The sequence below is a fragment of the Callithrix jacchus genome, chromosome 8 (genome assembly GCF_049354715.1).
Source record: "Callithrix jacchus isolate 240 chromosome 8, calJac240_pri, whole genome shotgun sequence".
NCBI lineage: Eukaryota > Metazoa > Chordata > Mammalia > Primates > Cebidae > Callithrix > Callithrix jacchus.
The window spans coordinates 14,184,171-14,209,343 of NC_133509.1; the positions used below are offsets into that span (position 1 = coordinate 14,184,171).

Sequence of the window (25,173 nt, forward strand, 5' to 3'; positions counted from 1 at the left end):
CCTCCCAAGTAGCTAGGATTACAGGCGTGCGCCACCATGCCTGGCTAATTTTTGTATTTTTTAGTAGAGACAGGGTTTTGCCATGCTGGCCGGGCTGGTCTCGAACTCCGGAGCTCAGGTGGTCCGCCTGCCTCAGCCTCCCAAAGCACTGAGATTACAGGTGTGAGCTATCGCTGCCGGCCCAAAGTCAGTTATTCTTAGAGCAGATGTTTTGGCTTTTGTCTTTGATGCTTCCCTCCCCCCTTTAACGTAACTGTAATATATAATTATTGTGGAAAATTTAGAACACATGGTGAAGTAAAGATTGAAATTGCTCACAGCCCTGTTAACCCAACCTACACTCCCATAGAGCTATTTTCTCCCCATCTCCCCAAGAGCAGAGGATGGAGATGGCTGCGCTCCTCCAGGTGGGGACTGGCACCATGGTCTCTTCGGGTTTCCTAGCGAACAGGCCCATTGATAGTAGGTGGTTGGAGGCCATCACCTGCCTGAGGTGAGGTCAATGGGCAGGGCTGGGCATCTCCTGGTGGTCTTCCCACCAGGCCTGTTCATCTTGCTGGGGTCTGACCTCTTTCTGGTGTCTGGTGCTGACCCAGGCAAGGTAACAAGTGCTCAGTAGAGGAGTCCTGGTTCCTTCAAGGAAGCTGGGAAGTGCAGGACAGACCAGCCTGGATTTGTGGCTTTTGCCTAGGCTTGACTTTTGGCAACTTTTCTGAAAAAGAACGGGCGTTTTTTTGTTTTGTCTTTTTTTTTTTTAACCAGTAGATGTTCCTATTCACAGAGATAAACACCTAAACCAGGTGATCTGAGCACTGCAAGTCAGTTTCCTACCCCTGTCATTTTCCGTGTGCCAATATGAAACTGCTCCTTCCTACGAGCTTCCTTTTTGCTTTTTCAAACTGAAATTATTTTCATTAGGAGCACTGTTTTCCCAAGTGCGTTCCCCCACGAAATTTGGTTCTGTTTGTGTTTGCTCATCCGCTGTTAGTACCCACTGTAGCTTCGGCATCGTTTCCCTCCCGTCCTGGGAACCTCCTGCGTGTCTGTCTGAGTTGTTGGATTCTTTCATCAGTTCTTGGTTAGTGACTTTCATGGTCTGCAGTTTCAGCTGCTTTCAGTTTTATTTTGAAGCCTTTTTCTGTGAGGTTTGATTTTTTTTTTTCCAGGGTCAGTTTTTAAATGTTGCAAGAAGTGTGCTTTTTCAGTTTGTTTATTATTTTCAACAAATGTTTTAGGTAATTTTAGCTTTGTTGATCAGCAGCGTTTTTGGGGGTGGATCATTTGTCTCAAGTCGAATTTTCCCTGGTAATCTGGTCAGAAGGCCCATGGGGTCAGAATGGCAGGTCAAAATGTCTTGCTGCTTTCTTGAAGAATTTGAAACAAGCTTGCAAAGTCATATACTCCCTTTGGATTTCTCTGTGTGGGTGTTGCCAGGGCCCCTGTGAGCCACAGGGAAAATAGGAGGTACTAGGATTCAGACTTCTGGGGAGGGTTGTATTGTCCTTGTGATCAGAGTCCCTCCCTCCAGGCCCTGTGACCTCCCAACTTCACACACACGTCTTGCCTGCACCCTAGGCAAACGTGAGAAGGAGCAGCTCTGGTACACCAGAAAGAACGGTGGATGGGGAGGTAGGAGACCCGTGAGGGGACAGGAACTTGTCTTTTCTTCTTCTCGAACTCATTTCAGGGTTGAGTTGAACCCATCCACAGGGTTGCTGGCCAGAGATCTATCAGAGTTTTTCTGAGTTTCTCTTTCTCTGGGTGGGGATATGGACTAGGATGTCAGGAAGTCACTGTAGGAAACCCACTGTGTGGGTGAAGCAGAGGCGTCGCTCAGGGCCTTCTGTGGGTTCTGGGTCCTGGGACCCTGCTTCTCCCCCACCCCCGGCACCAGGACCGAGCTTGCCTGCCGTTGCAGTGCATCTGTGGAAGAGGGTTCCATAGTGTCGGGAGGGGAGCTATTTGTTCCTTTCCAATCATCGCTGTACTGAGCAGTTCCCTAGGACAGCTGAACCCAGTGGAACTGAATTCATCTGTGTAGGTAACCATCCATCTCCCCTTACCAGGAAAAGCCCCTGCTCAGCCTCTCTGGGCAGCTGGAACGCTGCTCTGTGGGTCTGGGCGTTTTGTTCCTTCTTTCTTTCTTTGATTTCTTGCTGTCTCCTTCAATTAGACCTGTGACTGTTTTCACATGGCTATTTGTATAGACAAGCCATGGCAGGCATCAGAATTTGTGTCTGTCTAGATCAATAAGAGCAGCTCTAACCAAAAAGTCCAACTGAGAATGTATAAATACCCTTCACCCCCTCCCCTCCCTGGAGGATGTGAAAACCCCATCCCATTAACCCTCCAGAGCAGCTGGTTGACTTGATTGGGGAAGATGCGAAATATAATTTCTTTGAATGTGCTTTCTCTTTACCCTTTTAGTGGAATTTGATCAGTGTTTAAGCAACTGTAGCCGATTCCCAGCCTACTTCAAAGCTAAAGCCCTTCACTGTCCCTATTTGCAAAATTACCTTTGAGAGACTGAAGTGTCGGAAATGCATTTAGACACAGATTGTGCCTTATATTAGCTCTCCGCTGCCCAATAAAACAGGCTTGGGCGTATCTGAGGCAGCTACCAAAGGAAACTTAAAAACAGATTCTGGCCGGCAGAGATGATTGTGTGCTGTGCTCGCTGTGGAAAAGAAGGGGGTTTGAGATTTAACTTTACATGGATCTTGAGGATTTTAAGAACTAGATTTCTTCTCTTTGCTCACATTAGGGGGGAAAAAAATAAACCTCAGGTGTCCTGTGATATCTCGTTAAGTCAGGTTTTCCTATAAAGTGTCAAGACGGCAGTATTGGGTTTCCCAGCTTGCTTTTCCCCACTGTGTCTGTTCTTGCCAGAATTTTTAGTAGGGGGAGGGGAAACTTCTGCATCCCTCCTCCCTCAGTGAAATCATTTCTTCCCTAGCCTTTAACCCTTTAAAGTTTGGGAAGGGAATACTTTGATTTTAAGGTTAAACAAAACTTCCCTAGTGACCGTGGCTGGAATTAAGGTGTACTTAAGGCTGTAGCTGCTCTGGTGGGTCCCGGCTAGGTGCTAGGTTTTGCTATGGAAAGCAGCTTGCATCACCTGCTTTTCTTTCCATGCCTATGCCTCCTACAAGCATCCCCTCCAAAGCCACGTACGATTCCAGCTATGTTAAAAGGCCCTGGAAGATGTTAACTGATACAAAATGTTCGGTACTCTAGAATTATTATTTTTACCCTGACCAACTTCAATCAGATTGGCGTATCTGCTGTCACCAGGTATGGAGCAGGCATGGGTGGAAGCTGGGAATGTGTTTAGGTTGGGTGTGGTGGTTCATGCCTGTAATCACTTTGGGAGGCTGAGGTGGGTGAATCACGAGGTCAGGAGTTCGAGACCAGCCTGGCCATTATGGCGAGACCCTATCTTTACTAAAAATGTAAAAAGTAGCCGGGTGTGGTGGCAGGAGCCTGTAGTCCCAGCTACTCAGGAGGCTGAGGCAGAATTGCTTGAACCCCAGAGGCAGAGGTTGCAGTGAGCCAAGATGGTACTACTACACTTCAGCCTGAGCGATAGAGCGAAGACACACACACACACACAAAAAAGTGAATGTGTTTAGGTTGGGCGCAGTGGCTCATGCCTATAATCCCAGCACTTTGGGAAGCTGAGGCGGGTGGATCACTTAGGGTAAGGAACTCGAGACCAGCCTGACCAACATAGTGAAACCCCACTCTATTAAAAAAAAAAACAAAAAAACAAAGTTAGCTGGGTGTGGTGGCAAACACCTGTAATCCCAGCTACTTGGGAGGCTGAGGCAGGAGAATCGCTTGACTCTGAGAGGCAGAAGTTGCAGTGAGCTGAGATGGTGCCGTTGCACTCTAGCCTGGGCAGCAAGCGTGAAACTCTGTCTGAAAAAAGAACAGAAGAAAGAAAGAGAAGTGAATGTGTTTGATGGAAGCTGTGCTTGATAAGTGAATGCATTTGATTCAACAGGGCAGGGGATTCTGGAAGAGACGAAGTGCAGATTGATGAGTATCTCGTCTCACCGTGAAAGCCCCCTTCTCTCTCCTTTCCTAGTCCCCACTGAAAATGGAGTGGCGATAGCTTAGTTCTCACTTTGGTTTCAGGCAAAAGAAATGGTACCCAGGAGGCAGAGTTGAATGGAGGCTTCTCTGACTCTCCTTTCTTCTCACTTCTCGGTAGTCTACTGTTCTCTCTGTACTTCTGCCTACCTAAGCAGCATGCTGCAGAGTAACCCCTACCAGGAGGAAGTCTGAAATCTCCAGGCTGAGAAACTGGAGAGAGCAGATGACCTTCTGAGGGCTCTGGGTGCAGAATCCTTGATATGACAGGTGGGTCTGGAGCTGACGGAGGCTCGAGGCAGCCTGATGGGACAGTGAGAGCGAAAGGGAATGCCATTAATAATGACACCAGGTCAACACATGTGAACCCAGCTGTCCCGAACAAACGGGGGTTTGTGGTTATGCTCCAAAGCGCAGGCTCCAGTCTCCTCGAGTTCTGTTTTGATTTGGAAGGAGTGAAGCCTTCCCCTTTGGAAGCTTAGGCTAGGGTTGCAAGCTGAGGTGTTCACAGGGACAGTCAGAGTGCGGGAAATGGGGCCTGGTGTAAGGAAGGAGAGCAGCATTCGGGGTTCATTTGTGTTCTAAAGGGGGCGTTGGCAACTCAGCATCAGACAACGTCATCGTGTTGCCAGATCTTCTGAGTTCTTTCAAGAGAACCCAAAAATCGAGATTTACATACAAAATCTCTGCGCTTTGAAAAGTTGGCAACCATTTAAAAATTTTAAAAACACTATGCAGGCCAAGTACAACATCTGTGGGCAGTGGACAGCTGTCTGTTTTTGACCTCCAGCCCAGACCCATTAATTGACGGCTGTTTTCTGGGTCTCCCAGTTCCGGCCACGGGAAGTTTCTTAGGGAAGTTGCCTGGGCTGACCACAAGTGAGGTGGGGAAGTGGAAAGAGGAGCTTGATCTGGCTCCCGTTCATCATTTATTTGCACAGTAAATATTCATTGAGCACCTGTTATGTTCAAAGTACTATCTGTGTTGTGCCGTGTTTTCTAGTCAACATTTTGGGATGAGCTGTGTCTTCCTCATGCTGGTGGACTCTTTCTGCCCTGCACAGTCATGGCTCCATGCTTGTCCCTGAGATTGTAGCCAAGGTGGACAGAGTGGGAGGAATGTCCAGTGGGGGATTGTGGGGGAAAGGCCTGGGTTCGATTCTCAGACCCTGCAGGGTTCATTGTATTTCAGCTTAACCCAGCAGTAGTGCCCAGGATGAGACAGTCTTCATCAGAGGAAAGCTAGAACAGAGAGAGCCCAGCCAGGGACCCTGCTCTGGCAAAGTCCCTGAAGGCTATACCAGGACCAGGAAGCAAAAATCACAGGACAGATTGCATTCAGCTCCAGACATGGCAGAACTTTCTAACAGAGCTCTGTATCCTGTGGTTGTTGGACTGGATGACCTGTAAGCTGGTTTTCATTACCTGGAAAGTCTGATACCTGGAGGCCGCTCCCTGAACACCCATTAAACCTCCTGAGTCTTAAACCTACTCTGGTTCGTGGCTAACCTCTGGCAGCAGAATTGGAGCTGAGGTCGAGTGCCCCCCAAAAATAAATGTAAACTCTAAATTGAGGCAGACTCAGTTTGCCTGGGGATGAGGTGGGGTGGTATGGAGGAATGGAGGCTTCTGTGACACTGTGAGGTGTCCTTTGTGTCTTCCGTTCTCCTGCTCTCTGAATTTTAAATTAGGGTAAATCACACACCCCTCACAGGCTGGTTCAGTCAACAAATGTCCAAGAGAGCTTGAGTATTCTGCTCAAGGCCACATAGCTAGGCAGTGAGGATGTGGGGCCTGGACCAGCTCGGCTGTCATCCACTCTTCTTTCACCCTCCTTCCTAAACGGTTAGATTTTAATTTCCTTTTGGTATATTCATTCTTTTGTGCATCTCCCCCCCGCCCGCCCCATTGTTTCTAAGACTGTCAGTGTTCAAATGTTTAATAGCTAGGGTTTTTTTTTTTTCCTGTACACTTGGCCAGAAGTAGGAATTCATCACCATCTGTGAACATTTACTGAGCCTCCATGGTTAGCGTGGAATTGTGCTAGAAACACTCGACCCCGGGGCTTTGTTGGCAATAAATGAGGTCTTTCTGCAGAACTTCTGAGGACAAATCACCAACGGGTTGGAAAGCATGTCCTTCAGGAATGGTGAAACTCTATTTTTCACCTTGTTATTGCTTCTTCCACCTTTGTTTCTCCCCGAGGGTCAGTCTTAAGTGTGTTAAGTGCTTTTTTCTGCTCAATGTCCTAGATAAGAGGTTTTCCAACGATGTCCCCTGATCTGTACCCCACCCCCAATTCTCAGGCTTCTGGATAGACAGAGAATGGACATCTGGTTTGTTTTGGAATGACAGGCTAGACTAGAGGCGTCCAGAGGCCTGGTAACTGCCGAGGCTGCTGGCATCATAAGACATTCAGAAACCACTGTGCTAAATAACAGTGGAGCTACAGTGATCTGAACATTTCAAGGGGGAAAGAGCTGGCAAAGTAGGCTTGTGATGTTTGTGAAAAGGGCCCTGTAGGGCATCTGGTGAGTACCCCATGTAGAGCTGGAGTACAGGGGCATGCACCCATGCGCCGGAGACGACTCCAGCGCCTGCATACCCGTCGGCTCACTCCTGGGTTGGAACATCCTCCTCATTTTCTCTGGCATGTCCTTTTGCTCAATGAATCATTCCAGGCCAGGCCAGAGCCAGCTCTCTCTGCACCAGCCCGGTGATTCTCTAATGCCAGCTTGAAATGTGGTGACCCACCTTGGGATGCTTTGCCTGTTGAGGCTTTTCACTGACGAATAGTTGTTATGAGCACATCAGCCAGGATGGGATTTTTCAAGTCATGCAGTAATGGATCTGTATGATTTTTTGCACAAAGAACTAAATAGCGGAAATACTAAAGTGGCAGATATGCCATAACTACCTTTTCAGTGAAATCTCTAGTGGACATATTTGCCACACTGTACTAGAACATATTAAGGCAGCTTATTAATGTTTCAGTATTTAGAGTTTGTCATGCAATGAGCAAAACTAGACGCCTTTGACACAGTCTATTGGAGCAAAACGTGTCTAGGCTTCTGCTTACTTCGTTGCATTTTTAAATCCCCGTTTCCATCAGAATTTGACTTGTTTGTTTTGCAGCAGAGTCTCACTCTGTAGCCCAGGCGGGAGTATACTGGCTTGATCTCAGCTCACTGGAACCTCCGCCTTCCAGGTTCAAGAGATCCTCCTGCCTCAGCCTCCTGAGTAGCTGGGACTACAGGCAGGCACCACCATGTCTGGCTCATTTTTGTCTTTTTAGTAGAGACGAGGTTTTACCATGTTGGCCAGGCTGGTGTTGAACTCCTGGCCTCAAGTGATCCGCCCACCTCGACCTCCCAAAGTGCTGGGATTATAGGTGTGAGCTACCGTGCCTTTTGTTTTTTTGAGACAGAGTCTCGCACTGTCACCTAGGATGGAGTGCAGTGGCATGATTTTGGCTCACTGCAACCTCCACCTCCCGGGTTCATGCGATTCTCCTACGTCAGCCTCCCAAGTAGCTGGAATTACAGGTGCACACCACCACACCCAGCTGATTTTTTTGTATTTTTAGTAGAGATGGGGTTTCACTATGTTGGCTAGACTGGTCTTGAACTCCTGACCTCGTGATCTGCCTGCCTCAGCCTCCCAAAGTGTTAGGATTACAGCTGTGAGCCATGGCGCCTGGCTTTTTTTTTTTTTTTTTTAAACATTTGTATCGAGGTATAATTGATATGAAATAAATGGCACATATTTCAGGTGTACAATTTGAGGAGTTTGATATTCATATATACCCATGAAACTATCACCACAGTCAGGACAACGAACATGTCCGTCACTCCTCAAGCTTTCCTCGTGCCTCTTCACAATTTCACCATCCCGTTTCCCGCTGCCCGCTGCCCGCATCCCCAGACATCCACTGACCTTTGTTATTATTCATTAGTTTGCATTTCCTAACATTTTATATAAATGGAATCCTACTCCATGCGTTACTTTTGTCTGATTGTTTTTACATAGCATATTTTCAGATTCATGCATCTTTTTGCATGTTTCATAGTGACTCTTTATGGCTGGGTAATATTTCATTGTATGGATATTAAGCAAGGGGTGCTGATCTTCAGGGATTATTTATTTTCATTTTAAAAGTTTCTCCTGAAGTAGTTTATTTTTGAAAATGTGCTTTGAAAGAAATTTGTTTATAATTCATTTGGCCCCAATATTCGTGTAATTGAGTTAAATCAGTGAGTGTAATATTTAGCATCAGCTGTGTTTGCTCTGTGCCAGGCTGGATGGTGCTTGTAGGGCACAGAAGGGGTTCCTGTCCTGGCCAGTGGTTGATGTGTTCAGGAGGGTCTATCAGTAGTTCACTAGTGCACCACATCCTACATGGGATAGAGGTGCCGTGTTTTTAGACACAAAGATGGCTGTTATGCTGGCTTTGCAAAAACATTGAGGTCTTGCTTTCCACAGGCTTACGGCCTGATGCAAATTTCCAATTTTGCACAATGTCACAGCAGATATCAGATATGCCTTCCACGCCCTTGGTCTTTCACAGCCAGGCATGGGGCTGGAATCTGAGCTGTGGTTGCTGTGGTTCTCTGATTCCTGCTCAGAGGATTGAGTGATGGGGGCTGGAGTGCAGGCGGGAAGTCAGCCTCCTGGATTCCCTCATCCTCACAAAGCCAGGCGCACAGGGAGGCTGTGGGGGTGGGGTTAGCGAGGTTGTGGGGGCGGGGTTTGCCATGGGAATTTCTTCCCCAGCAGGAGAGCCGGAGTGGAGTGTGTTACTGGGGAGCTGAAAATGTACCCCCTTTTCCTTGTCCATAGTTCAGTCAAGTTCTCCTGAAATAAGTCTTCCTACTGTGTGTAAGAAAAACCAATAAGCCTCTGATTAATAGTCAAAGACTGTCAGAAAAGGGACCTTGGAAATACCTGGTCTAGTCTGCCCATTTTATAGATGAGCAAGCTGAGGTTCAGCAAGCAGGAGTGACTCAGGAATAGGCGCTCGTAGCAGAGCTGGGACTTGGGAAACTCGGGCACTGCTTTAGACCTTCATTTTCATAATCCTTGAGGATGGGAGTTTCAAGAAGGCTTGGCAAAATTTGATAGGCCTGGGAAAGAGATTGTTCATGTCTCATCCTGCGCTACAGCATGCTGTGCCGTTAAATAAATAAATAAATAAAAGAAAGACAAAATAATTCTCCCAGATGATGTTTCTAGAATGTTCTCACATCTTAGTCTCCTACCTTGCACCAGCTTGTTCTAGGAATAACATTAAAATTCAGGAGTTGGGGCCGGGCATGGTGGCTCACGCCTCTAATCCCAGCACTTTGGGAGGCCGAGGCAGGTGGATCACAAGGTCAGGCGTTAGAGACCAGCCTGATCAACATGGAGAAACCCATCTCTACCAAAAATTCAAAATTAGCCGGGTGTGGTGGTGGGTGTCTGTAATGCCAGTTACTTAGGAGGCTGGATGAGGCAGGATAATCACTTGAACCCTGGAGGCAGAGGTTGCGGTGAGCTGAGATCACACCATTGCACTCCAGCCTAGGCAACAAGAGCAAAACTCCGTCTCAAATAAAGAAAAAAAAATGCAGGAGTGGAATTCAGCAACATCATCGGGCAGGATTTTCTGGTTCGTGAATAAAAGGTGATGGATGACACTGTATGTCAGGGTAGCACTTCTCGATTTATGAAGGGCCTTCATGTGCAATCTATACGTGAACCACTAGACTGTCTTCCCACATGGCCCCTTTATACCAGTGAGGAGATTGGCCCCCGGAGATGGGGCACTTGGCCTGAGGTGGCCCAGGTGGTAAGGAGAGGAGCCAGAGTTCAAATCCAGGTTCCAATTTCCAGTCTCTTGCTGTTTCCACCGTGTCCCCCTGCAAGACAGCTGGGGCATGCAGGACAACAGCTTGACACAGTGGGAAGAAGCTGGGCTTTTATGGTTAGAGTTCAGAGTTCAGCTCTGCTTTCCTGCCTGCTGGGTGACCTTGTGAAACACTCCTAACCTCTCTGAGCTTCACTGTCTTCTTTTGGAAGATGAGGCCCTGTCCTGCAGGATTAAGTATTTAAATATGGTAAATAAAGTATTTAAATATGGAAGCACTAAAGTGCTTTCTGTAAAACTTGCTTCTAGGAAGCAACTGGTCAGTGTCACCTCCTTAATGAGGGTGATGTAGATGAGAAAAAGCTAGTTGTGGAAAGAGAGCTGATAAAGCAAACTTAGGGTACATTGACATGTACAGGGGGGTGCCCCAGCCCTGTTCATCTTGCACGTAGAATCTTAAATGTTGCCTAGATTGAGCCATTAATCTTGATCTCTTGCAAAGGAAGTTAAGACAGAGGTACTCACCAAGTGCCTTGCACATAGTAGGCCTGTAATATATACAGGCTGAGTGATGAAGTGCTCTTTGGAGCAGCAGAGAGTATGCCTACACATCATTTGAATAAAACGTGACAGCCTGGCAGAGACCAGACTTGGAAGGTGATAAGCTCAGGGCATGCGAGCAGGGCAGCTGTCACTGGAGGTACAGCCTGGAGCGGGTAGTGTGGAGACAGGAGGGGCTGTCCCATGGCACCAGGGTTGAGTGGGCGTGCAGACTTAGGGGTGTGTTTTTGGGGGCGGGGACAGGGAGGGACTTCTCAGACACTTAGACGGAATCTCAGGTCATACAGAGGCACTGTGCTTTGTATTTTCCTTTGAGAACATCTCCATTTAAGTAGTTGATGCTCTGAGCAGGGAGAGAAGAATGAGCCTTTTCCCTGTTAGAGCCAGTAGTCGCCTCTTCAGGTTCAGAATTTTTTTTTTTTTTTGAGATGGAGTTTTGCTCCTGTTGCCCAGGCTGGAGTGCAGTGGTGCGATCTTGGCTCACCACAATGTCCGCCTCCCAGGTTCAAGTCATTCTCCTGCCTCAGCCTCCTGAGTAGCAGGGATTATGGGCATGTGCCACCACGCCCAGCTAATTTTTTATAGTTTTGTATTTTCTACATGTTGGTCAGGGTGATCTCAAACTGCTGACCTCAGGTGATCCCCCTGCCTTGGCCTCCCAAAGTGCTGGTATTACAGGAGTGAGCCACCGCGCCCCGCCCAGGTTCAGACTTTTTAAGGGGTATGGGGACAAAGCTGCGTCAATGTTAGAGAAGAAGGGCTTTTTCTCCATCTCCCCCTCTTAATCTAAGGAGCAGAGAACACCAGGGAAACTCGGAAGTAGCGGGGGGAGAGGGGTGATTCAGGAGCTAGATGGGGCCTGACATATGAAGCTGCTACCTGGTCACAGCCAGGCAGAGTTGGAAGGGTGTCCTTGGGTGGGGTGAGAAGAGAGCAGCCTCCAAAGATTCCCCTGCACCCCGCCAGGCCCTGCCAGGGGACCCTCCCACCCTTCTTTGCTCCCTCCTCGGAGCCTGTTTGAGAATTCAGTGATTCACTTCCCTTGTTTAACGTTCCCCGCCATTGTTACCAAACAATCTAGGCCCCCGTGGTGTGTGGAGTTCTGAGAGTGGAGGAGGGAAGAGAGAGCGAGCGCCAGAACTGTTTACAGAGCCAGGAGTTGGGCCCAGGCTTGACAGCCGGGCTGACTTGAAAGACAGGCTAGAGTGGAGCATGGCCCCGACAGCTGGGTACCTGTATGGTGGGAGATGCCAGGCACAGCCGCTCCTCCACAGAACCCACTCTGTTCTTTCTGCTCTTGATGGAAGCTCCTGCCCTTTGTTGTGGTGTTAGCTGCTTTGTTCAGTTACGCCGACAGCTGAGTTTTCCATTTGGGGCCATAGTTTTGGGATCATGGATTCCTGGAGTAGAGAAAAACAAAACAGGGCCGGGCGCGGTGGCTCACACCTGTAATCCCAGCACTTTGGGAGGCCAAGGCGGGTGGATCGCCTGAGGTCAGGAGTTCGAGACCAGCCTGGCCAACATGGTGAAAGCCTGTCTCTACCAAAAATACAAAAACTTTTCTGGGTATGGTAGTGGGCACCTGTAATGCCACCTACTTAGGAGGCTGAGGCAGGAGAATCACTTGAACCCGGGAGACTGAGGTTGCAGTGAGCCAAGATTGTGCCATTGTATTCTAGCCTGGGCAACAAGAGCAAAACTCCATCTCAAAAAGAAAGAGAGAGAGAATGAATGAATGAACGAATGAATGAAGAACACAGGAGCTCACTCAGAAATATCCCTGGGTAAATACCATCTCCTCCTGGGCCCCTGTTTCCTCATGTGTTTGGGGAGGGGAAGGAGGTAACGGTGAAATGCCCCCCACCAGCTCCAAAGTCCTATGGTTCTGAGGCTGGAATATACTGCAAAAGCACATTTGCATACCACCCTCCCGCCGCCCCGGCCCCAGGTCCAGTTCTACCAGCCACAGATGTGAGCACACCTGGAATCCGTCTACCTGTCTCAGTCATTTCAAGACCTCTGACTTTTGAGGTCATTCTGCAGCCTCCCTCAACTTTCTGGTTTAAAGCAAACTCCTCTCTCGGGAAGTTGTTTGAAATCAATTTAATTCCTTTATATCCCACATGACAGCTACGACTGCCACTGTTGAGTCGATGTTGGCATCGGGTTTGGGGCTGCTTTGGTTTTTGTGTTTGCTTCCAACCGGCAGAAAGAGTCGACGTTCTGAAGTTTTCTCCCTCATCCTCTCCGTTCATTGCTCCGTGTACAGTAGTGAAGAGGAGTTTTTGTTGGTAGTCCACATTCTCGATTACTTATTTCCTCAGCTGCTATTGATGACTCAGGCTTTCTCCAAGGCCCTAGGTGCCTAAAGGTATAGAAGGAATGAGAAGTGTAGGCACAGAACACCTTTAAGCCCCTTTCCCCTGCAAGTTAGTGTTCTTCCCAGGTATTTGGAATGCCAGAAGGTGCTAGAAGGTGAGGAGACACTAGAGATCCGTTGAACCCATCATTTCTTAAATGAGATAATCCATGCCTAAAGACTCCCGTGTTAATAGCACAGCCAGAGGGAGGACCACACTCATTCCTGTCATCTAATGAGCGGCCAGGCTCCAGTCCCCTCTCCAGGGTGGCCCCACATATGCTTTCTCCTTTTTTTTTTTTTTTTTTTTCTTAAAGACAAAGTTTCACTCTTGTCACCCAGGCTGGAGTGCAGTGGCGTGATCTCGGCTCACTGCAACCTCCTCCTCCCAGGTTCAAGTGATTCTCCTGCCTCAGCCTCCGGAGTAGCTGGGATTACAGGCACTTGCCACCATGCCCAGCTAATTTATGTATTTTTGGTAGAGACATGGTTTCACCGTGTTGGCCAGGCTGGTCTTGAACTCCTGCCCTTAGGTGGTCTCCCTGCCTTGGCCTCCCAAAGTGCTGGGATTACAGGCGTGAGCCACTGTGCCCAGTGGCTGCTTTCTCCTCTGTTAAAGCCAATCCTGATAAAATCTCCAGTTAACAAATATTTGTTGAGCAAATTTACTGCATATTGCTTTATTTAATGCCTGCCTATAACCTTAGTCACAGATGACGCTGTCTCCCCGGTGTGGCAAGTGGGCAGAGGAGCTTCCTCATTTGAAAACATTTTAGCTTCCTGCCCTTACCCACTGTTGCTTTTGCCTGACTGGCACCTGTGGCTGTCATTCTCCTGCTGTTTTTAATTGTACCCCTCAAGACCAGCTGATTGCTTAAAGAACATTTCTGGTATCAGGCCCATGGCAGTAATGTGTGTCTGTGGATTTCTTTGCTATGAGGCTTGACTTCTTGGTTGGGTTCATAAGGCTGGTGGGCAGCCTGAGATCTTTGCTTGTTTCCTACGTCTTCGGAAAGGTACTGTGCTGCTTGCAGCACACGTGACCTGCAAGCCCGATGCTTGCTCCATTCAGAATGTAGGCAAAGTTAAGCTGGGTCTCCTTCCCTTGTGGACTCCCTGGCACAGTTGGGAAGGGAAGTCAGAAACACACAGAAGTCACCTCATCATACCAGGCCTTTGGTGCTAAATGATGATGAGTCTGAAGAGTGCGGGACAGTAAGAGTTTGAGGAGGGGAAGATGGAGAGAGGTCATTCTTAGTAGAAAGCCACAGCATGGGTTACTGTTTGAGCTGGAAGATCATTGGACCTCAGAGGTCCCTGTCCCCAGCTGCACCTCAGCTCAGTATGCTGCTGGCCAAGCGTGCAGGGGCTCCACGTTCCGATGCTGTGGCTGTAACATTTGCCTCCACTACTTGGGACTGTTCAGCATTTTGAGTTTCTATACCTGCAAATTAGGCCTGGTAACATCCGTCTGCATCAGAATCAGCTGGCACTGGGTGGGCTGATGACGGGGAGAGTTGAAAGTATGCAGGACCCAATGGGAGGATGCCTCACCTGGAAGCCTGCCTTGTTCCTGATTGTGGCTGTTTTAGGGATGCAGCTTTCAGACAAGAGCCACTTAGTTGATGAGGCCAGCTTAATCGAGGAGGGCTGTTGCCACCCTGACATTGTAAGCACGGGCCTGGCTTATCTGAAGTCCTCCCTTGCTTGCTTGTGTGGAATTCCTGTCTTCCTGCCCATAGGGGTTCTTTGCTGTCTTAGGTGAATTGCCCCAATGAATCAGAACCTTTTGTTTAAGTATAATGGGAAGTCTGTACCCTTAGACAGAAAAGAATGCTAATTGGCCATTTAATTGTCCTCAGGGTACAGATGCCAGAATATGAGGGACACCCATTCTTTGTTGCCACTTGGGATGGAAACTGCTATATAAGCTTGTAAAGCTTTGGTTCGGAAAGCACAGAATGTGTATGGGGCCGGGATGGGTGTCCTGCAGAGGCTGCACTTCTTGCATGTAAAGTTACCTCTTTAACTCCACGGTCCTGAAACGAACTTTTTCCAGAAACGTGGTTATTTCCCTCCCTTCCTTTACTTCCAGCCCCCCATTCATACCCAGCAGTGGCTGAACTGAAAGGCTTGCAAATCCCGAAGGCTTTGGGGCTTTTTTTTTTTTTTTTTTTTTAAAATAAGGACTGAGTTGTAAAGGTAGCAAGACTGAGAAGGGGAAATGTCCCTTTCTCAACCATACCGTGTGCCATTTGCTAGGAACTGTAAAATCACTGGAGTGAACGCTTGTCCGGAGGCACTGCCTCTTTGTGTGAATGTCACTGAGTCGGCTGGTTGACCCGTTGCATGTTCTACAGCACTTGTGACATTGCTTTATCTCTCTGGCCGGTGACTCATAATTAAGGAAGTCAGAACTGTGCCATTAACACAGAACCTCCTCATTCGCCCTCTTCACCTCTCCCCATCCACCGCTCCCAGTCAGGAATGCCCGCCTGATGTTTTCTCTAAGTCTTTGGAAACTTTAAGATTTGTTTTGATAGAATAAGGCTGCCAGCTATCATCATCGTAGCCTGGTTCCACTTGTTTTACCCCAAAAGTCTGTGAGAATCTTTTCCAGGAAAAAAAAAGAGAGAAAGAAAATCCCACCCCCAAGCGTGCAGTCTGCCCACGGGAAGTGATTCATGGTGCTCCAATTCAGGCAGACCTGACTGCAGGAGGCGGGAGGCTGGGAACCAGGTCTGGGAAAAGAGGGCAGAGAAAGGATACCCAGACCTAATGGCTTCTGCTCTGTGAAAGAAAGTGAAAAACAGAATGACTAAGAGTCCTGTCATAAGAATTGTTTGTTTTGTGAAGTTGAACTAATAGTGAGGTTTGCCGGCAGATAAGACATGAGAAATTGCTGTTGTCAGGGGAGGGGACTTTTCCATGTTCTGCCTTTTTTTTTTTTTTTTTTTTGAGAACGCAAAGCTATTTCTCCGTCTTACTTTTTTTTTTTTTTTTTTTGAGATGGAGTCTTGTGCTGTCACCCAGGCTAGGGTGCAGTGGCACAGTCTCCTAGGTTCAAGTGATTCTCGTGCCTCAGCTTCCCCAGTAGCTGGGATTACACATGTGCACCACCATGCCTGGCTGATTGTTTTTTGTAATTTTAGTAGAGACTGGGTTTCACTGGGCCAGGTTGGTCTTGAACTCCTAACTTCAGGTGATCTGCCCACCCCGGCCTCCCAAAGTGCTGGGATTATAGGCATGAGCGACCATGCCTGGCCTTATTTTCAGTCTTAAGACATTCATTTATTAGTGGAAGACCCAGATGTGTTTGTTCCACCTGTAAGCCTGTTTTCTATTCTTTGGAGAAGAGGGTCTAAGATGAGACCAATAACTCAGTTTCCAATAGCTCTTTCTCCCCAATTTCCATTTTTACCTTTCTCTCCAAAGTTAGAGTTTTAAAAAAATATTTGATTATTTGTGTATTTATTTATTTATTTTAAGATGGCTCTCGCCAGGCTGGAGTGCAATGGTGCAATCTGGGCTCACTGCAACCTCCGCCTCCCAGGTTCAAGCGATTCCCCTGCTTCAGCCTCCCAAGTAGCTGGGACTACAGGTGTGTGCCACTGTGCCTGGCTAATTTTTTGTATTTTAATAGAGACAGGGTTTCCCCATGTTGGCCAGGATGGTCTCCATCTCCTGACCTCATGATCTGCCCGCCTTGGCCTCCCAAAGTCCTGGAATTGCAGGCATGAGCCACTGTACCTGGCCGATTTTTTTTTAAAATTGACAAATAATTGTCCATATTCATGTACATAGTGATGTTTTGATACGTATTAATATCATTATGGTGATCATATCAGGTTAATTAGCATATCCATCACATCAAGCATTTATCATTTCTTTGTGCTGGAAGCATTCAGTATCCTCCTTCTGTTTGAAACCATGTAATATATGATTGTTACATAGAAACATTACATAGTAACAGTCCACACAGTAATTGTAAACTATGTAATTGCATTATTTAATTGTATGATATGTTACTATGTAACATCATTACAGTTTACAATTACTATGTAATATAAATACATAGTTTATTTTATTACTATTTATTTATTTTATTACAATTACTATGTAATATAAATACATAGTTTATACATAATACTATGTAAATTACAATTTACATAGTAATTGTAAACTATGTAATAATATTGTAATATATGATTGCTAGGTATTTGATATAATATATGATTGTTAAGTATAATTATCCTACAGTGGTATAGGACACTAGAACTTGTTTCTCCTATTTAGCTGTAATTTTGAGTCCTTTAACAAATCTCTCCCCATCCCTCTATTCCCTCTACTCCTCTTTCAGACTCTAGTATCCTCTCTTCTTCTTCTTCTTTTTTTTTCTTGAGACAGTGTCTCACTCTGTCTTCCAGGCTTGGAGTTCAGTGATCTCGGCTCACTGTACCCTCCGCCTCTTGGGTTCAACCGATTCTCCCGCCTTAGCTTCCCAAGTAGCTGGGACTACAGGTGCATGCCACCATGCCTAGCTAACTTTTCGTATTTCTAGTAGAGACAGGGTTTCACCGTTTTAGCCAAGATGATCTCGATCTCCTGACCTCATGATTGTGCAGCTCGGCCTCCCAAAGTGCTGGGATTATAGGCGTGAGCCATTGTGCGCATGGCCCCTCTGTTCTTGATCTCAGCTCACTGCAAACTGCCTGCTGGGTTCAAGCGATTCTCCTGCCTCAGCCTCCCCAGTAGCTGGGATTACAGGCACCTGCCACCATGCCTGGCTAATTTTTTTGTATTTTTATTAGAGATGGGGTTTCTCCATGTTGGCCAGACTGGTCTCGAACTCCTGACTTCAGATGATCCTTTCTCCTCAGCCTCCCAAAGTGCTGTGATTACAGGTGTGAGCCACCGCACCCGGGCCCCTCTGTTCTGTTTTTACAAAATTAGGGTTTGGGGCCTGATATATGTTTTTCCCTAAATACTCACCTTTGTTTCCACCAAATAGAGCATCATGTTGTCATAGAATGAAGGAATCCCTTCTGTCCTGTGGGCGTTTTATTTTCTTCTCCCTCAAACTGACACTACAAATTAATTTGATTCCCTAAAGCAGTTTGGAAACAGAGCCTCTAAGTGTTGGCCGTATGAACAGGCCCACTGCCAAGTGAGATGCCCAGATCACCCAGAATGAGAAGATGGGTCTAAATGCACCTGGCTTTGTGACTACATTTCGAACTCCCTGTATTGTAGGAGGTCAGCTTCGGGAATGAGGGATTTTTTCCTTGTTTTTTTTTTTTTTTTTTTTTTTTTTTTTTTCTTGGAGTTTCGCTCTTGTTACCCAGGCTGGAGTGCAATGGCACGATCTCGGCTCACCTCAACCTCCGCCTCCTGGGTTCAGGCAATTCTCCTGCCTCAGACTCCCGAGTAGCTGGGATTATAGGCACGCTCCACCATGCCTAGCTAATTTTTTTGTATTTTTAGTAGAGACGGGGTTTCACCATGTTGACCAGGATGGTCTCGATCTCTTGACCTCGTGATCCACCCGCCTTGGCCTTCCAAATGCTGGGATTACAGGCTTGAGCCACCGCACCTGGCCTGGGGATGAGGGATTTTAATGAAAACAGAGGTGAAGTCCACTGTTGCCTTAAGCCTGTCAGAACATTGGCAGGCGCCATATGCTGAATGGGTCCATGAGTGATCTCTTAAAAAACGAATAAAGTGGTCAGGCACGGTGGCTCTCGCCTGTAATCCTAACACTTTGGGAGGCCAAGGTGGGTGGATCATGAGGTCAGGAGATTGAGACCATTCTGGCCAACCTGGTGAAACCCTGTCTCTACTAAAAATACAAAAATTAGCTGGGTGTGGTGACAGATGTCTGTAATCCCAACTACTTGGGAGGCTGAGGCAGGAGAATTGCCTGAACCCAGGAGGCGGAGGTTGCGGTGAGCCGAGATCGCGCTATTGCACTCCAGCCTGGTGACAGAGCAAGACTCTGTCTCAAAAAAAAAAAAAAAAAAAAAAACCCCAAAACCAAACAAATAAAGCATCTTCAGGCTTAATTCTCAGCAGAGTGAAATGGCCACCCAGAAAATTCTGTGAAGCCTGGCAGCTTTTCCCTTTCTTCCAGTAATCACAGACCAATCCAGATCTTTGCATCCTCTTTTATTTGTGACTTGAAAGTTCTGTGACCCCTGCTCACACTCAAGAAAAAGCAATCCCCATCAACTTGGTGCTTGGAGAAAAAAGTCTGTGAAGACCTAAGCTATTAAATAGAAAAGCCCTGGACACGCTCGTCCTCCTCCTTCAGTTATTGTATCTTCTTTGGATGGGGAAAGGGAGGGGCTCTCACCAGAGCCAAAAGAGTATCTCCGCTGATTCAATCCCAGTGTGCTCTGTAGTCGTAGATAACCGAGTTTGGAAAGTAGCATTGAGGTTCAAGCCCAGGCACTGCTCCTTGCTGATCTGGCTGATTTTGGGCAAGTCACTCAGGTCGTAAATTTTCCATCTGTAAAGTGCGAGCGATCACACGCAGCCTTCATCCAGTGAGTTATGAGAAGCTCTGGGTGAACACTTGTTCTGAGGTGTAAATTGCTTCTGTTTCCCCCCATCTTCTTCATCCCAGAGCATTTCTTTAGCCTAGGGGGATCTCAAGGGGAGGGAAGAGAGCACATTTGCCCCCCAGGGGACATATGGCCATGTTTAGAGGTTTTTTTTTTTTTTTTTTCTTTTTCATTTGTCACAGCTGCAAGTGGCAGTGCTACCCTACTGGCATCTAGTGTGAGGAGGCCAGACTTGCTGCTAAACATCCTATACTACACAGGACAGCCCCTCGTCCCCAACAGAGATTAGCCCAAAACATCAGTAGTGCCGACACTGAGGAACTCTGGGTCTCGCCAAATCCATAGCCCAATGTTGAAAAGTTCTTGGTGTCTGTGTGCTTTACATATGAGCATCATCAAGGTGAACTTTCTCCAGTAGCCAACCACCTTCTTTTCCAGAAAGTACACACTCTGTGCCCACCCGTGGCCCTTGGGAGGTGGGATGGCCCCAGTTCTAGGGGATCTTTGTATGTTTCCAGTCGAGTCCAGCCCTCCCAAGGATAAGATGAGGTGTTTCCTGGCTTTCTCCTCCAAGGATCTGCCCAGGAGCCTCCTGCAGCCTCTGCAGCTCCTGCTCAGGCTGCCCATCTGCCTGGGGCACTTGTCATGGACCTGAGCTGGCTGCTCTGGAGAACTAGCAGGGGGAAAGAGAGGACTAAAAATATCATGGGGAGAAGTGAAGAAGAGGCCAGCTGCTGGTCTGGAGGATGGCATGGGGGGCTGCAGTCTGGTATTTTATTTGGTTTCTCCCCAGACTGGCTGTATTCACACCTGAAGCTTCTGACATTGTCCATTTATAAGTTCAGATGAAAATTGAGTTCTTCTTGGTGGAAAAGCTTTAGTGACTGGTATCAAGGGCTGGCTGTGAAATCCTGTTTACAGCTCTTCATGGGCCAATCTAAACTGGAACATTCAGAAACATGCTTAGCGGCTGGGCGCAGTGGCTCACGCCTGTAATCCCAGCACTTTGGGAGGCCAAGGCAGGTGGATCACAAGGTCAAGAGATCGAGACCATCCTGGCCAACATTATGAAACCCTGTCTCTACTAAAAATGCAAAAATTAGCTGGACGCGGTGGCGCACACCTGTAGTCCCAGCTAAGTTGGGAGACTAAGACAGGAGAATCACTTGAACCCAGGAGGCAGAGGTAACAATGAGCTGAGATCGCGCCACTGTATGCCAGCCTGGCGACAGAGAGAGACTCCGTCTCAAAATGAACAAAATAGCTAAAAACAAAACAAACAAACAAAAAACAAACCATGATTAGCACACTTACAGAACTCATTGAGAATATTCAGGAAACTCAGCTAGTGGTAGAGCATGTGGTCACTGTGGTGGAATACATGTGCAGTGAGACCTCAGTTACCTAGAACCTGGCCAACCACATACTTAACCTCACTAGATTTCTTCTTTGAGGCACCAAATGAAGAGGCTAATATTGGAAATGGAGTTTAAATAAACAACAGTTTTAAAACCTTTGAAAATGCATGGATGTAGTATATTCAGTGTACAGCCTGAGTTCCTTTTGTTTGTAACTCTGATTTATTTCAAGCTTCAGAATATTACACTTACAGGCTGTTTTTTACTACTAGTAATACATGTCTTTCAACCAGAGTCAACAATTGCTCAGTCCCTTAAAAAAAAAAACAAAAAAAAAAAAACTTGTCATCATAAAGACCTTCAGGCAACTTAAGATTCCATACAACAAATAAAAAATTGTCTTTCTGTTCTTAACTTACCAAAGCAGGAAAGTACAGTCACACATTTTACAAACGTCATTGGCAAGCTTTGACAACACCAGCTTAGTTGCAGGGAAAGAGGCAATTGCGAGGCTTCCTTCTCACGCTGCGGTAATTTGCTGGGTGACCTTGAGCAAGGATCTCAGTGCACCAGAGTCTGTTTCCTCAACCCCACGATGAAGGGATTGGACCAGATGCCCTCCAGGTTCCTCAAGGGCCAGCTGTCTCAATTCCCCAAAGTGAGTTTTCAGGCAGACAGAGTTAGCCAGAGTGTCGCCTCACACTTTGTTCTCTGCACATTGGGCCTCTGTGGTTTGTCACATACAGCCAGGGGACTGGGCCCATAACTCCCTGAAGGATTTCTGCCCAGAACAAAGGATGCTTTGGATTTGACTGTGTGTACCAAAGGGAATGAGTGAGCCCCCAAATCAAACACCCCTCTTGGCACTGTTTTCAGGCTTTCTTATTTGTTCCTTTATTAAATGGTTATCCTGGGGCTATCCATGGTATGGAAGAAATAAAGGCATGTTCTAATACTCGCATATTAAAGAGCAGCAGAAAGAGAGCGCTCAGGGTCAGCTTATAGTTCAAAGGCCAAATGGAACCAGTGCAAGGAGACTTTCAAGCCAGGAGCAGAATTTTTTTCTTCCTTCACAGAAGGTCTGATGGAGTGAGCACCTCACCCAAATTTGAAGTCATTCAAGTCTTGCTTTTATTTTGAACCAGAAAAAAAAAAAAAAAAGCCCACATAGAATGCAAACTTTAAGTAGAGTATAAAGATTTTATGGCTGGGCGCAGTGGCTCACACCTGTAATTCCAACGCTTTGGGAGGCTGAGGAGGGCAGATCACAGGTCAGAAGTTCGAGACCAGCCCGGTCAACATGGTGAAACCCTGTCACCACTAAAAATACAAAAATTTAGCCAGGTGCAGTGGTGAGTGCCTATGATCCTAGCTACTTGGGAGGCTGAGGCAGGAGAATTGCTTGAACCCAGGTGTTGGAGGTTGCACTGAGCCAAGATAGTGCCATTGCACTCCAGCCTGGGTGACAAGAGCGAAACTGTCTCAAAAAAAAAAACTTATTGCAGGTGAGCGAACACCGGGATAGTAGGGTAGCTTGACTGCTGTCAAAGGGAAAGAGATGGGAAGGATATGAACTAGGAGGGCAAGTGGGGATATCCACTGCAGCATGTATGTTCTGGGAACATGTGCATCTGTACCAGCGTGGGTTCAGGGCATTTACTGGCAACCCCAGGATCTAAAACAGCTTCTTTTTCTTCCACTGAAACTTAGCAGATGTTAGGGAGGAAAATGTAAAGATACAGAATAAATTGAGGTGAAATGTATGCCAGTGGTTTGGTTTTTGAGTTATTAATGTAGTATTTGGGCCACTTTAAAAATGAGTATTAGATGAGTATTTGGGATAAGTTCACATTTTATGCAAATTGACTCCAAAGCTGCCAGGTAGGTTGTCCGTCTGAAATGGTGAAGTCTTCTGGTATTGTATTCAAGATCTGGGCATAGGGGTGTACCCCATTTAGAATTAGGGAAAATAAGCTGAGTCACAATGTCTGGCTTCACTTTATATTAACTCTGGGAAAGATTAGGAAAGTTGGGTAACCTCTCAGGTGCTCTGTTTCTCACTCAGTCTATGGTGATAATGATGCTTGGAAGTTTATTGGGAAAACTGGCGGTGGAGTCCATGCATCAGTCAGCTAGTGTGGTGTAACAAAGCACTCTAAAAACCCAGCAGCTTAAATCCGTTGTTTATGCTGACTCATGCTTCTGTGGCTCACGTGGGCTTGGTTTCTTGCTACAGATTTGGCTTAGGTCTGCTCCACATGTTTTCATTTCTGGGCCGAGCTTATGGGGCAGTAGCAGCCTAAGGGTGGGGGTGTTGGGAGCGGGGGAGGTTCCATGATGATGGCAGAGGTACAAGAGGACAGACAGACACACACAGTGGCAGCCTGTCCCTTCTGCTCACATTCTACTGGCCAATGCAAGTCAATAGTCCACCCCAAAGTCAAGGGACAAGAAAATACATGCCACCGGTGGTAGGAGGAGTGGCAAAGCCACAGAGCAAAAAGTGTGGCTGCAGAGAGGGGTGACTAATTCACTCTCTGCGAATTGGTCATCAAGTGGCCAACACAGTACCTGGCACATGGCGGTGGTCATTTCCACCTCCGTTGTTGTTACTGTTACCACTCCACAGACAAGTTGAAAAAGAAAGTTTGTCTGAAAGTGACTGGAAAGTTCAGTATTAAGAGCATGTGTGTGCATTAAATAAAATAGGTTTCAACTGAAACATGATTGTGTTAACATATTTCCTCCATCCGCTTCTTTGGCCCAGGTAACTGGCACAGTGCTTGTGATATGGTAGGTGTCAGTACTTGGTGACTGATGGTCAATTTCCTTTTTTCTTTCTTTTTTTTTATTTGAGATGAAGTCTCGCTCTCGTCCCCCAGGCTGGAGTGCAATGGCACGATCTCAGCTCACTGCAACCTCCACCTCCCAGGTTCAAAGCGATTCTCCTGCCTTAGCCTCCTGAGTAGCTGGGATTACAGGTATCTGCCACCACGCCCAGCTAATTTTTGTATTTTTAGTAGAGACAGGGTTTCACCATGTTGGCCAGGCTAGTCTCGAACTCCTGACCTCAGGTGAGCCACCCACCTCAGCCTCCCAAAGTGCTGGGATTACAGGTGCGAGCCACCGCGCCTGGCTGTATGGTCATTTTTCGTAATGGTGATACAGCATGGGATAACAGAAAAAGCGCTGTTCATCCTACCTACCCCTACCCGCCATGTTTCATCCCTGGTCTGGGTTTGAATCCTGCCTTTGCCGTTTACAGGTCATAAGACTTTGGACAAGCCCCCTAAGTTCTCTGAGCTGGGCGAGGGTCCCGGGGGTATTGCCGTCTCTGCGTGCTCACATAGCAGCGGTGTGCCTGGCGTGTAGTTCATGCTGAATAGGTGTTGGCCTGTTTCTGGAACATACGTGCTCTGCGCCTCACCTTCTCCCCAGCCCCTGTGTTGTCACACAGATGGCTCTGAGCGGCTGACGGGTGGAAGTGCAGATGTGAGGAGCACTCGGCCCCACCCTCTCTGCTTTGGGGGCACTCTGGCACGCCTCACCTTCGCCTCGGCTTTGGGCTGTGGCCCTCATCACCATTTTGGGACAGTTTATGGGTCCCTCTTGAAGCCAATGGGAGGAAACCTACATTTCTGCCACAGGAAATTGTTCTGCTAGTGAAGAATATATTTAAGGATTAAAACCTTCTGTCAAGGAACTTGAGGGAGTTGCTAGAGAAAGACTTTTGGGGGTCTCTCATCAGGAAGCCACTGGGTGTGGGAGAGCTCTCCGTCATAAATGGGGAGGAGGCCCAGAGGCAGCTTCCTGGGACTGTATTCCTATTGCCAGCAGCTGGTCTTGGGCTAGGAGGAAGGGCTGGGCCAGGGAGAAGAGTGGGTCATAAATAGATCATTTTCTGCAACCAAGCATATTTATGGTAACATCAGCTCAGAATTAAGACTTATTTATTGGATTTACTTAATGGGCCCAGTGCCCTATAAGGCTTGGGAGGGTGTGTTCTGGACACATGAGCTATATTAAATCCAGCAGCTGAAACTCCCAATTCCCTCTTATTATTTCGGTAAGCATTGCTGTATAGTTTGAGTGGGGCAGAGGGAAAAAGAAGGAACCGTGCCAGGGTTCTGGGCAGCCCAGACTCAGAACCAAGAGGAGCTGTCACTGATGCATAAGACGTGATGAGTTCGATGCCCTCCCTCCCTGTCGTGAGTTTGGGAATTGCATGGCCCAGAGAAGCAGGCGCCTGGTCCAGATGACTTTTCAAAAATACTGCCAAGCCGGACTGGTGGTCATGTGCTCACGAGCTGGAGCGTGACAGGGGCTTGTCTCCTTGCGATCAGAACCCAGCCTGGCAGCCAGGAGTGCTGGCCACTTGGGTGATGCTGGTAC

At 47.3% G+C, this 25,173-nt stretch overlaps 1 protein-coding gene across 10 annotated transcripts in view; it reads left to right on the forward strand.

Annotated features, from left to right (window-relative positions):
• Positions 1-25,173, forward strand: part of SMAD3 (SMAD family member 3) — a 227,017-nt gene that overhangs the window by 164,543 nt on the left and 37,301 nt on the right. For 2 of the 10 annotated variants that reach the window (XM_035258979.3, XM_035258982.3), the window contains exon 1: positions 1,550-1,629. The exons of 7 other annotated variants lie outside the window; for them this stretch is intronic. In XM_035258979.3, the coding sequence (XP_035114870.1) occupies positions 1,622-1,629 (8 nt within the window). In that variant the 5' untranslated portion in view covers positions 1,550-1,621. Of the gene's footprint in view, positions 1-1,549; positions 12,286-25,173 lie in introns of those variants that run through there. One more of the 10 variants, XM_035258978.3, reaches the window with a different exon arrangement.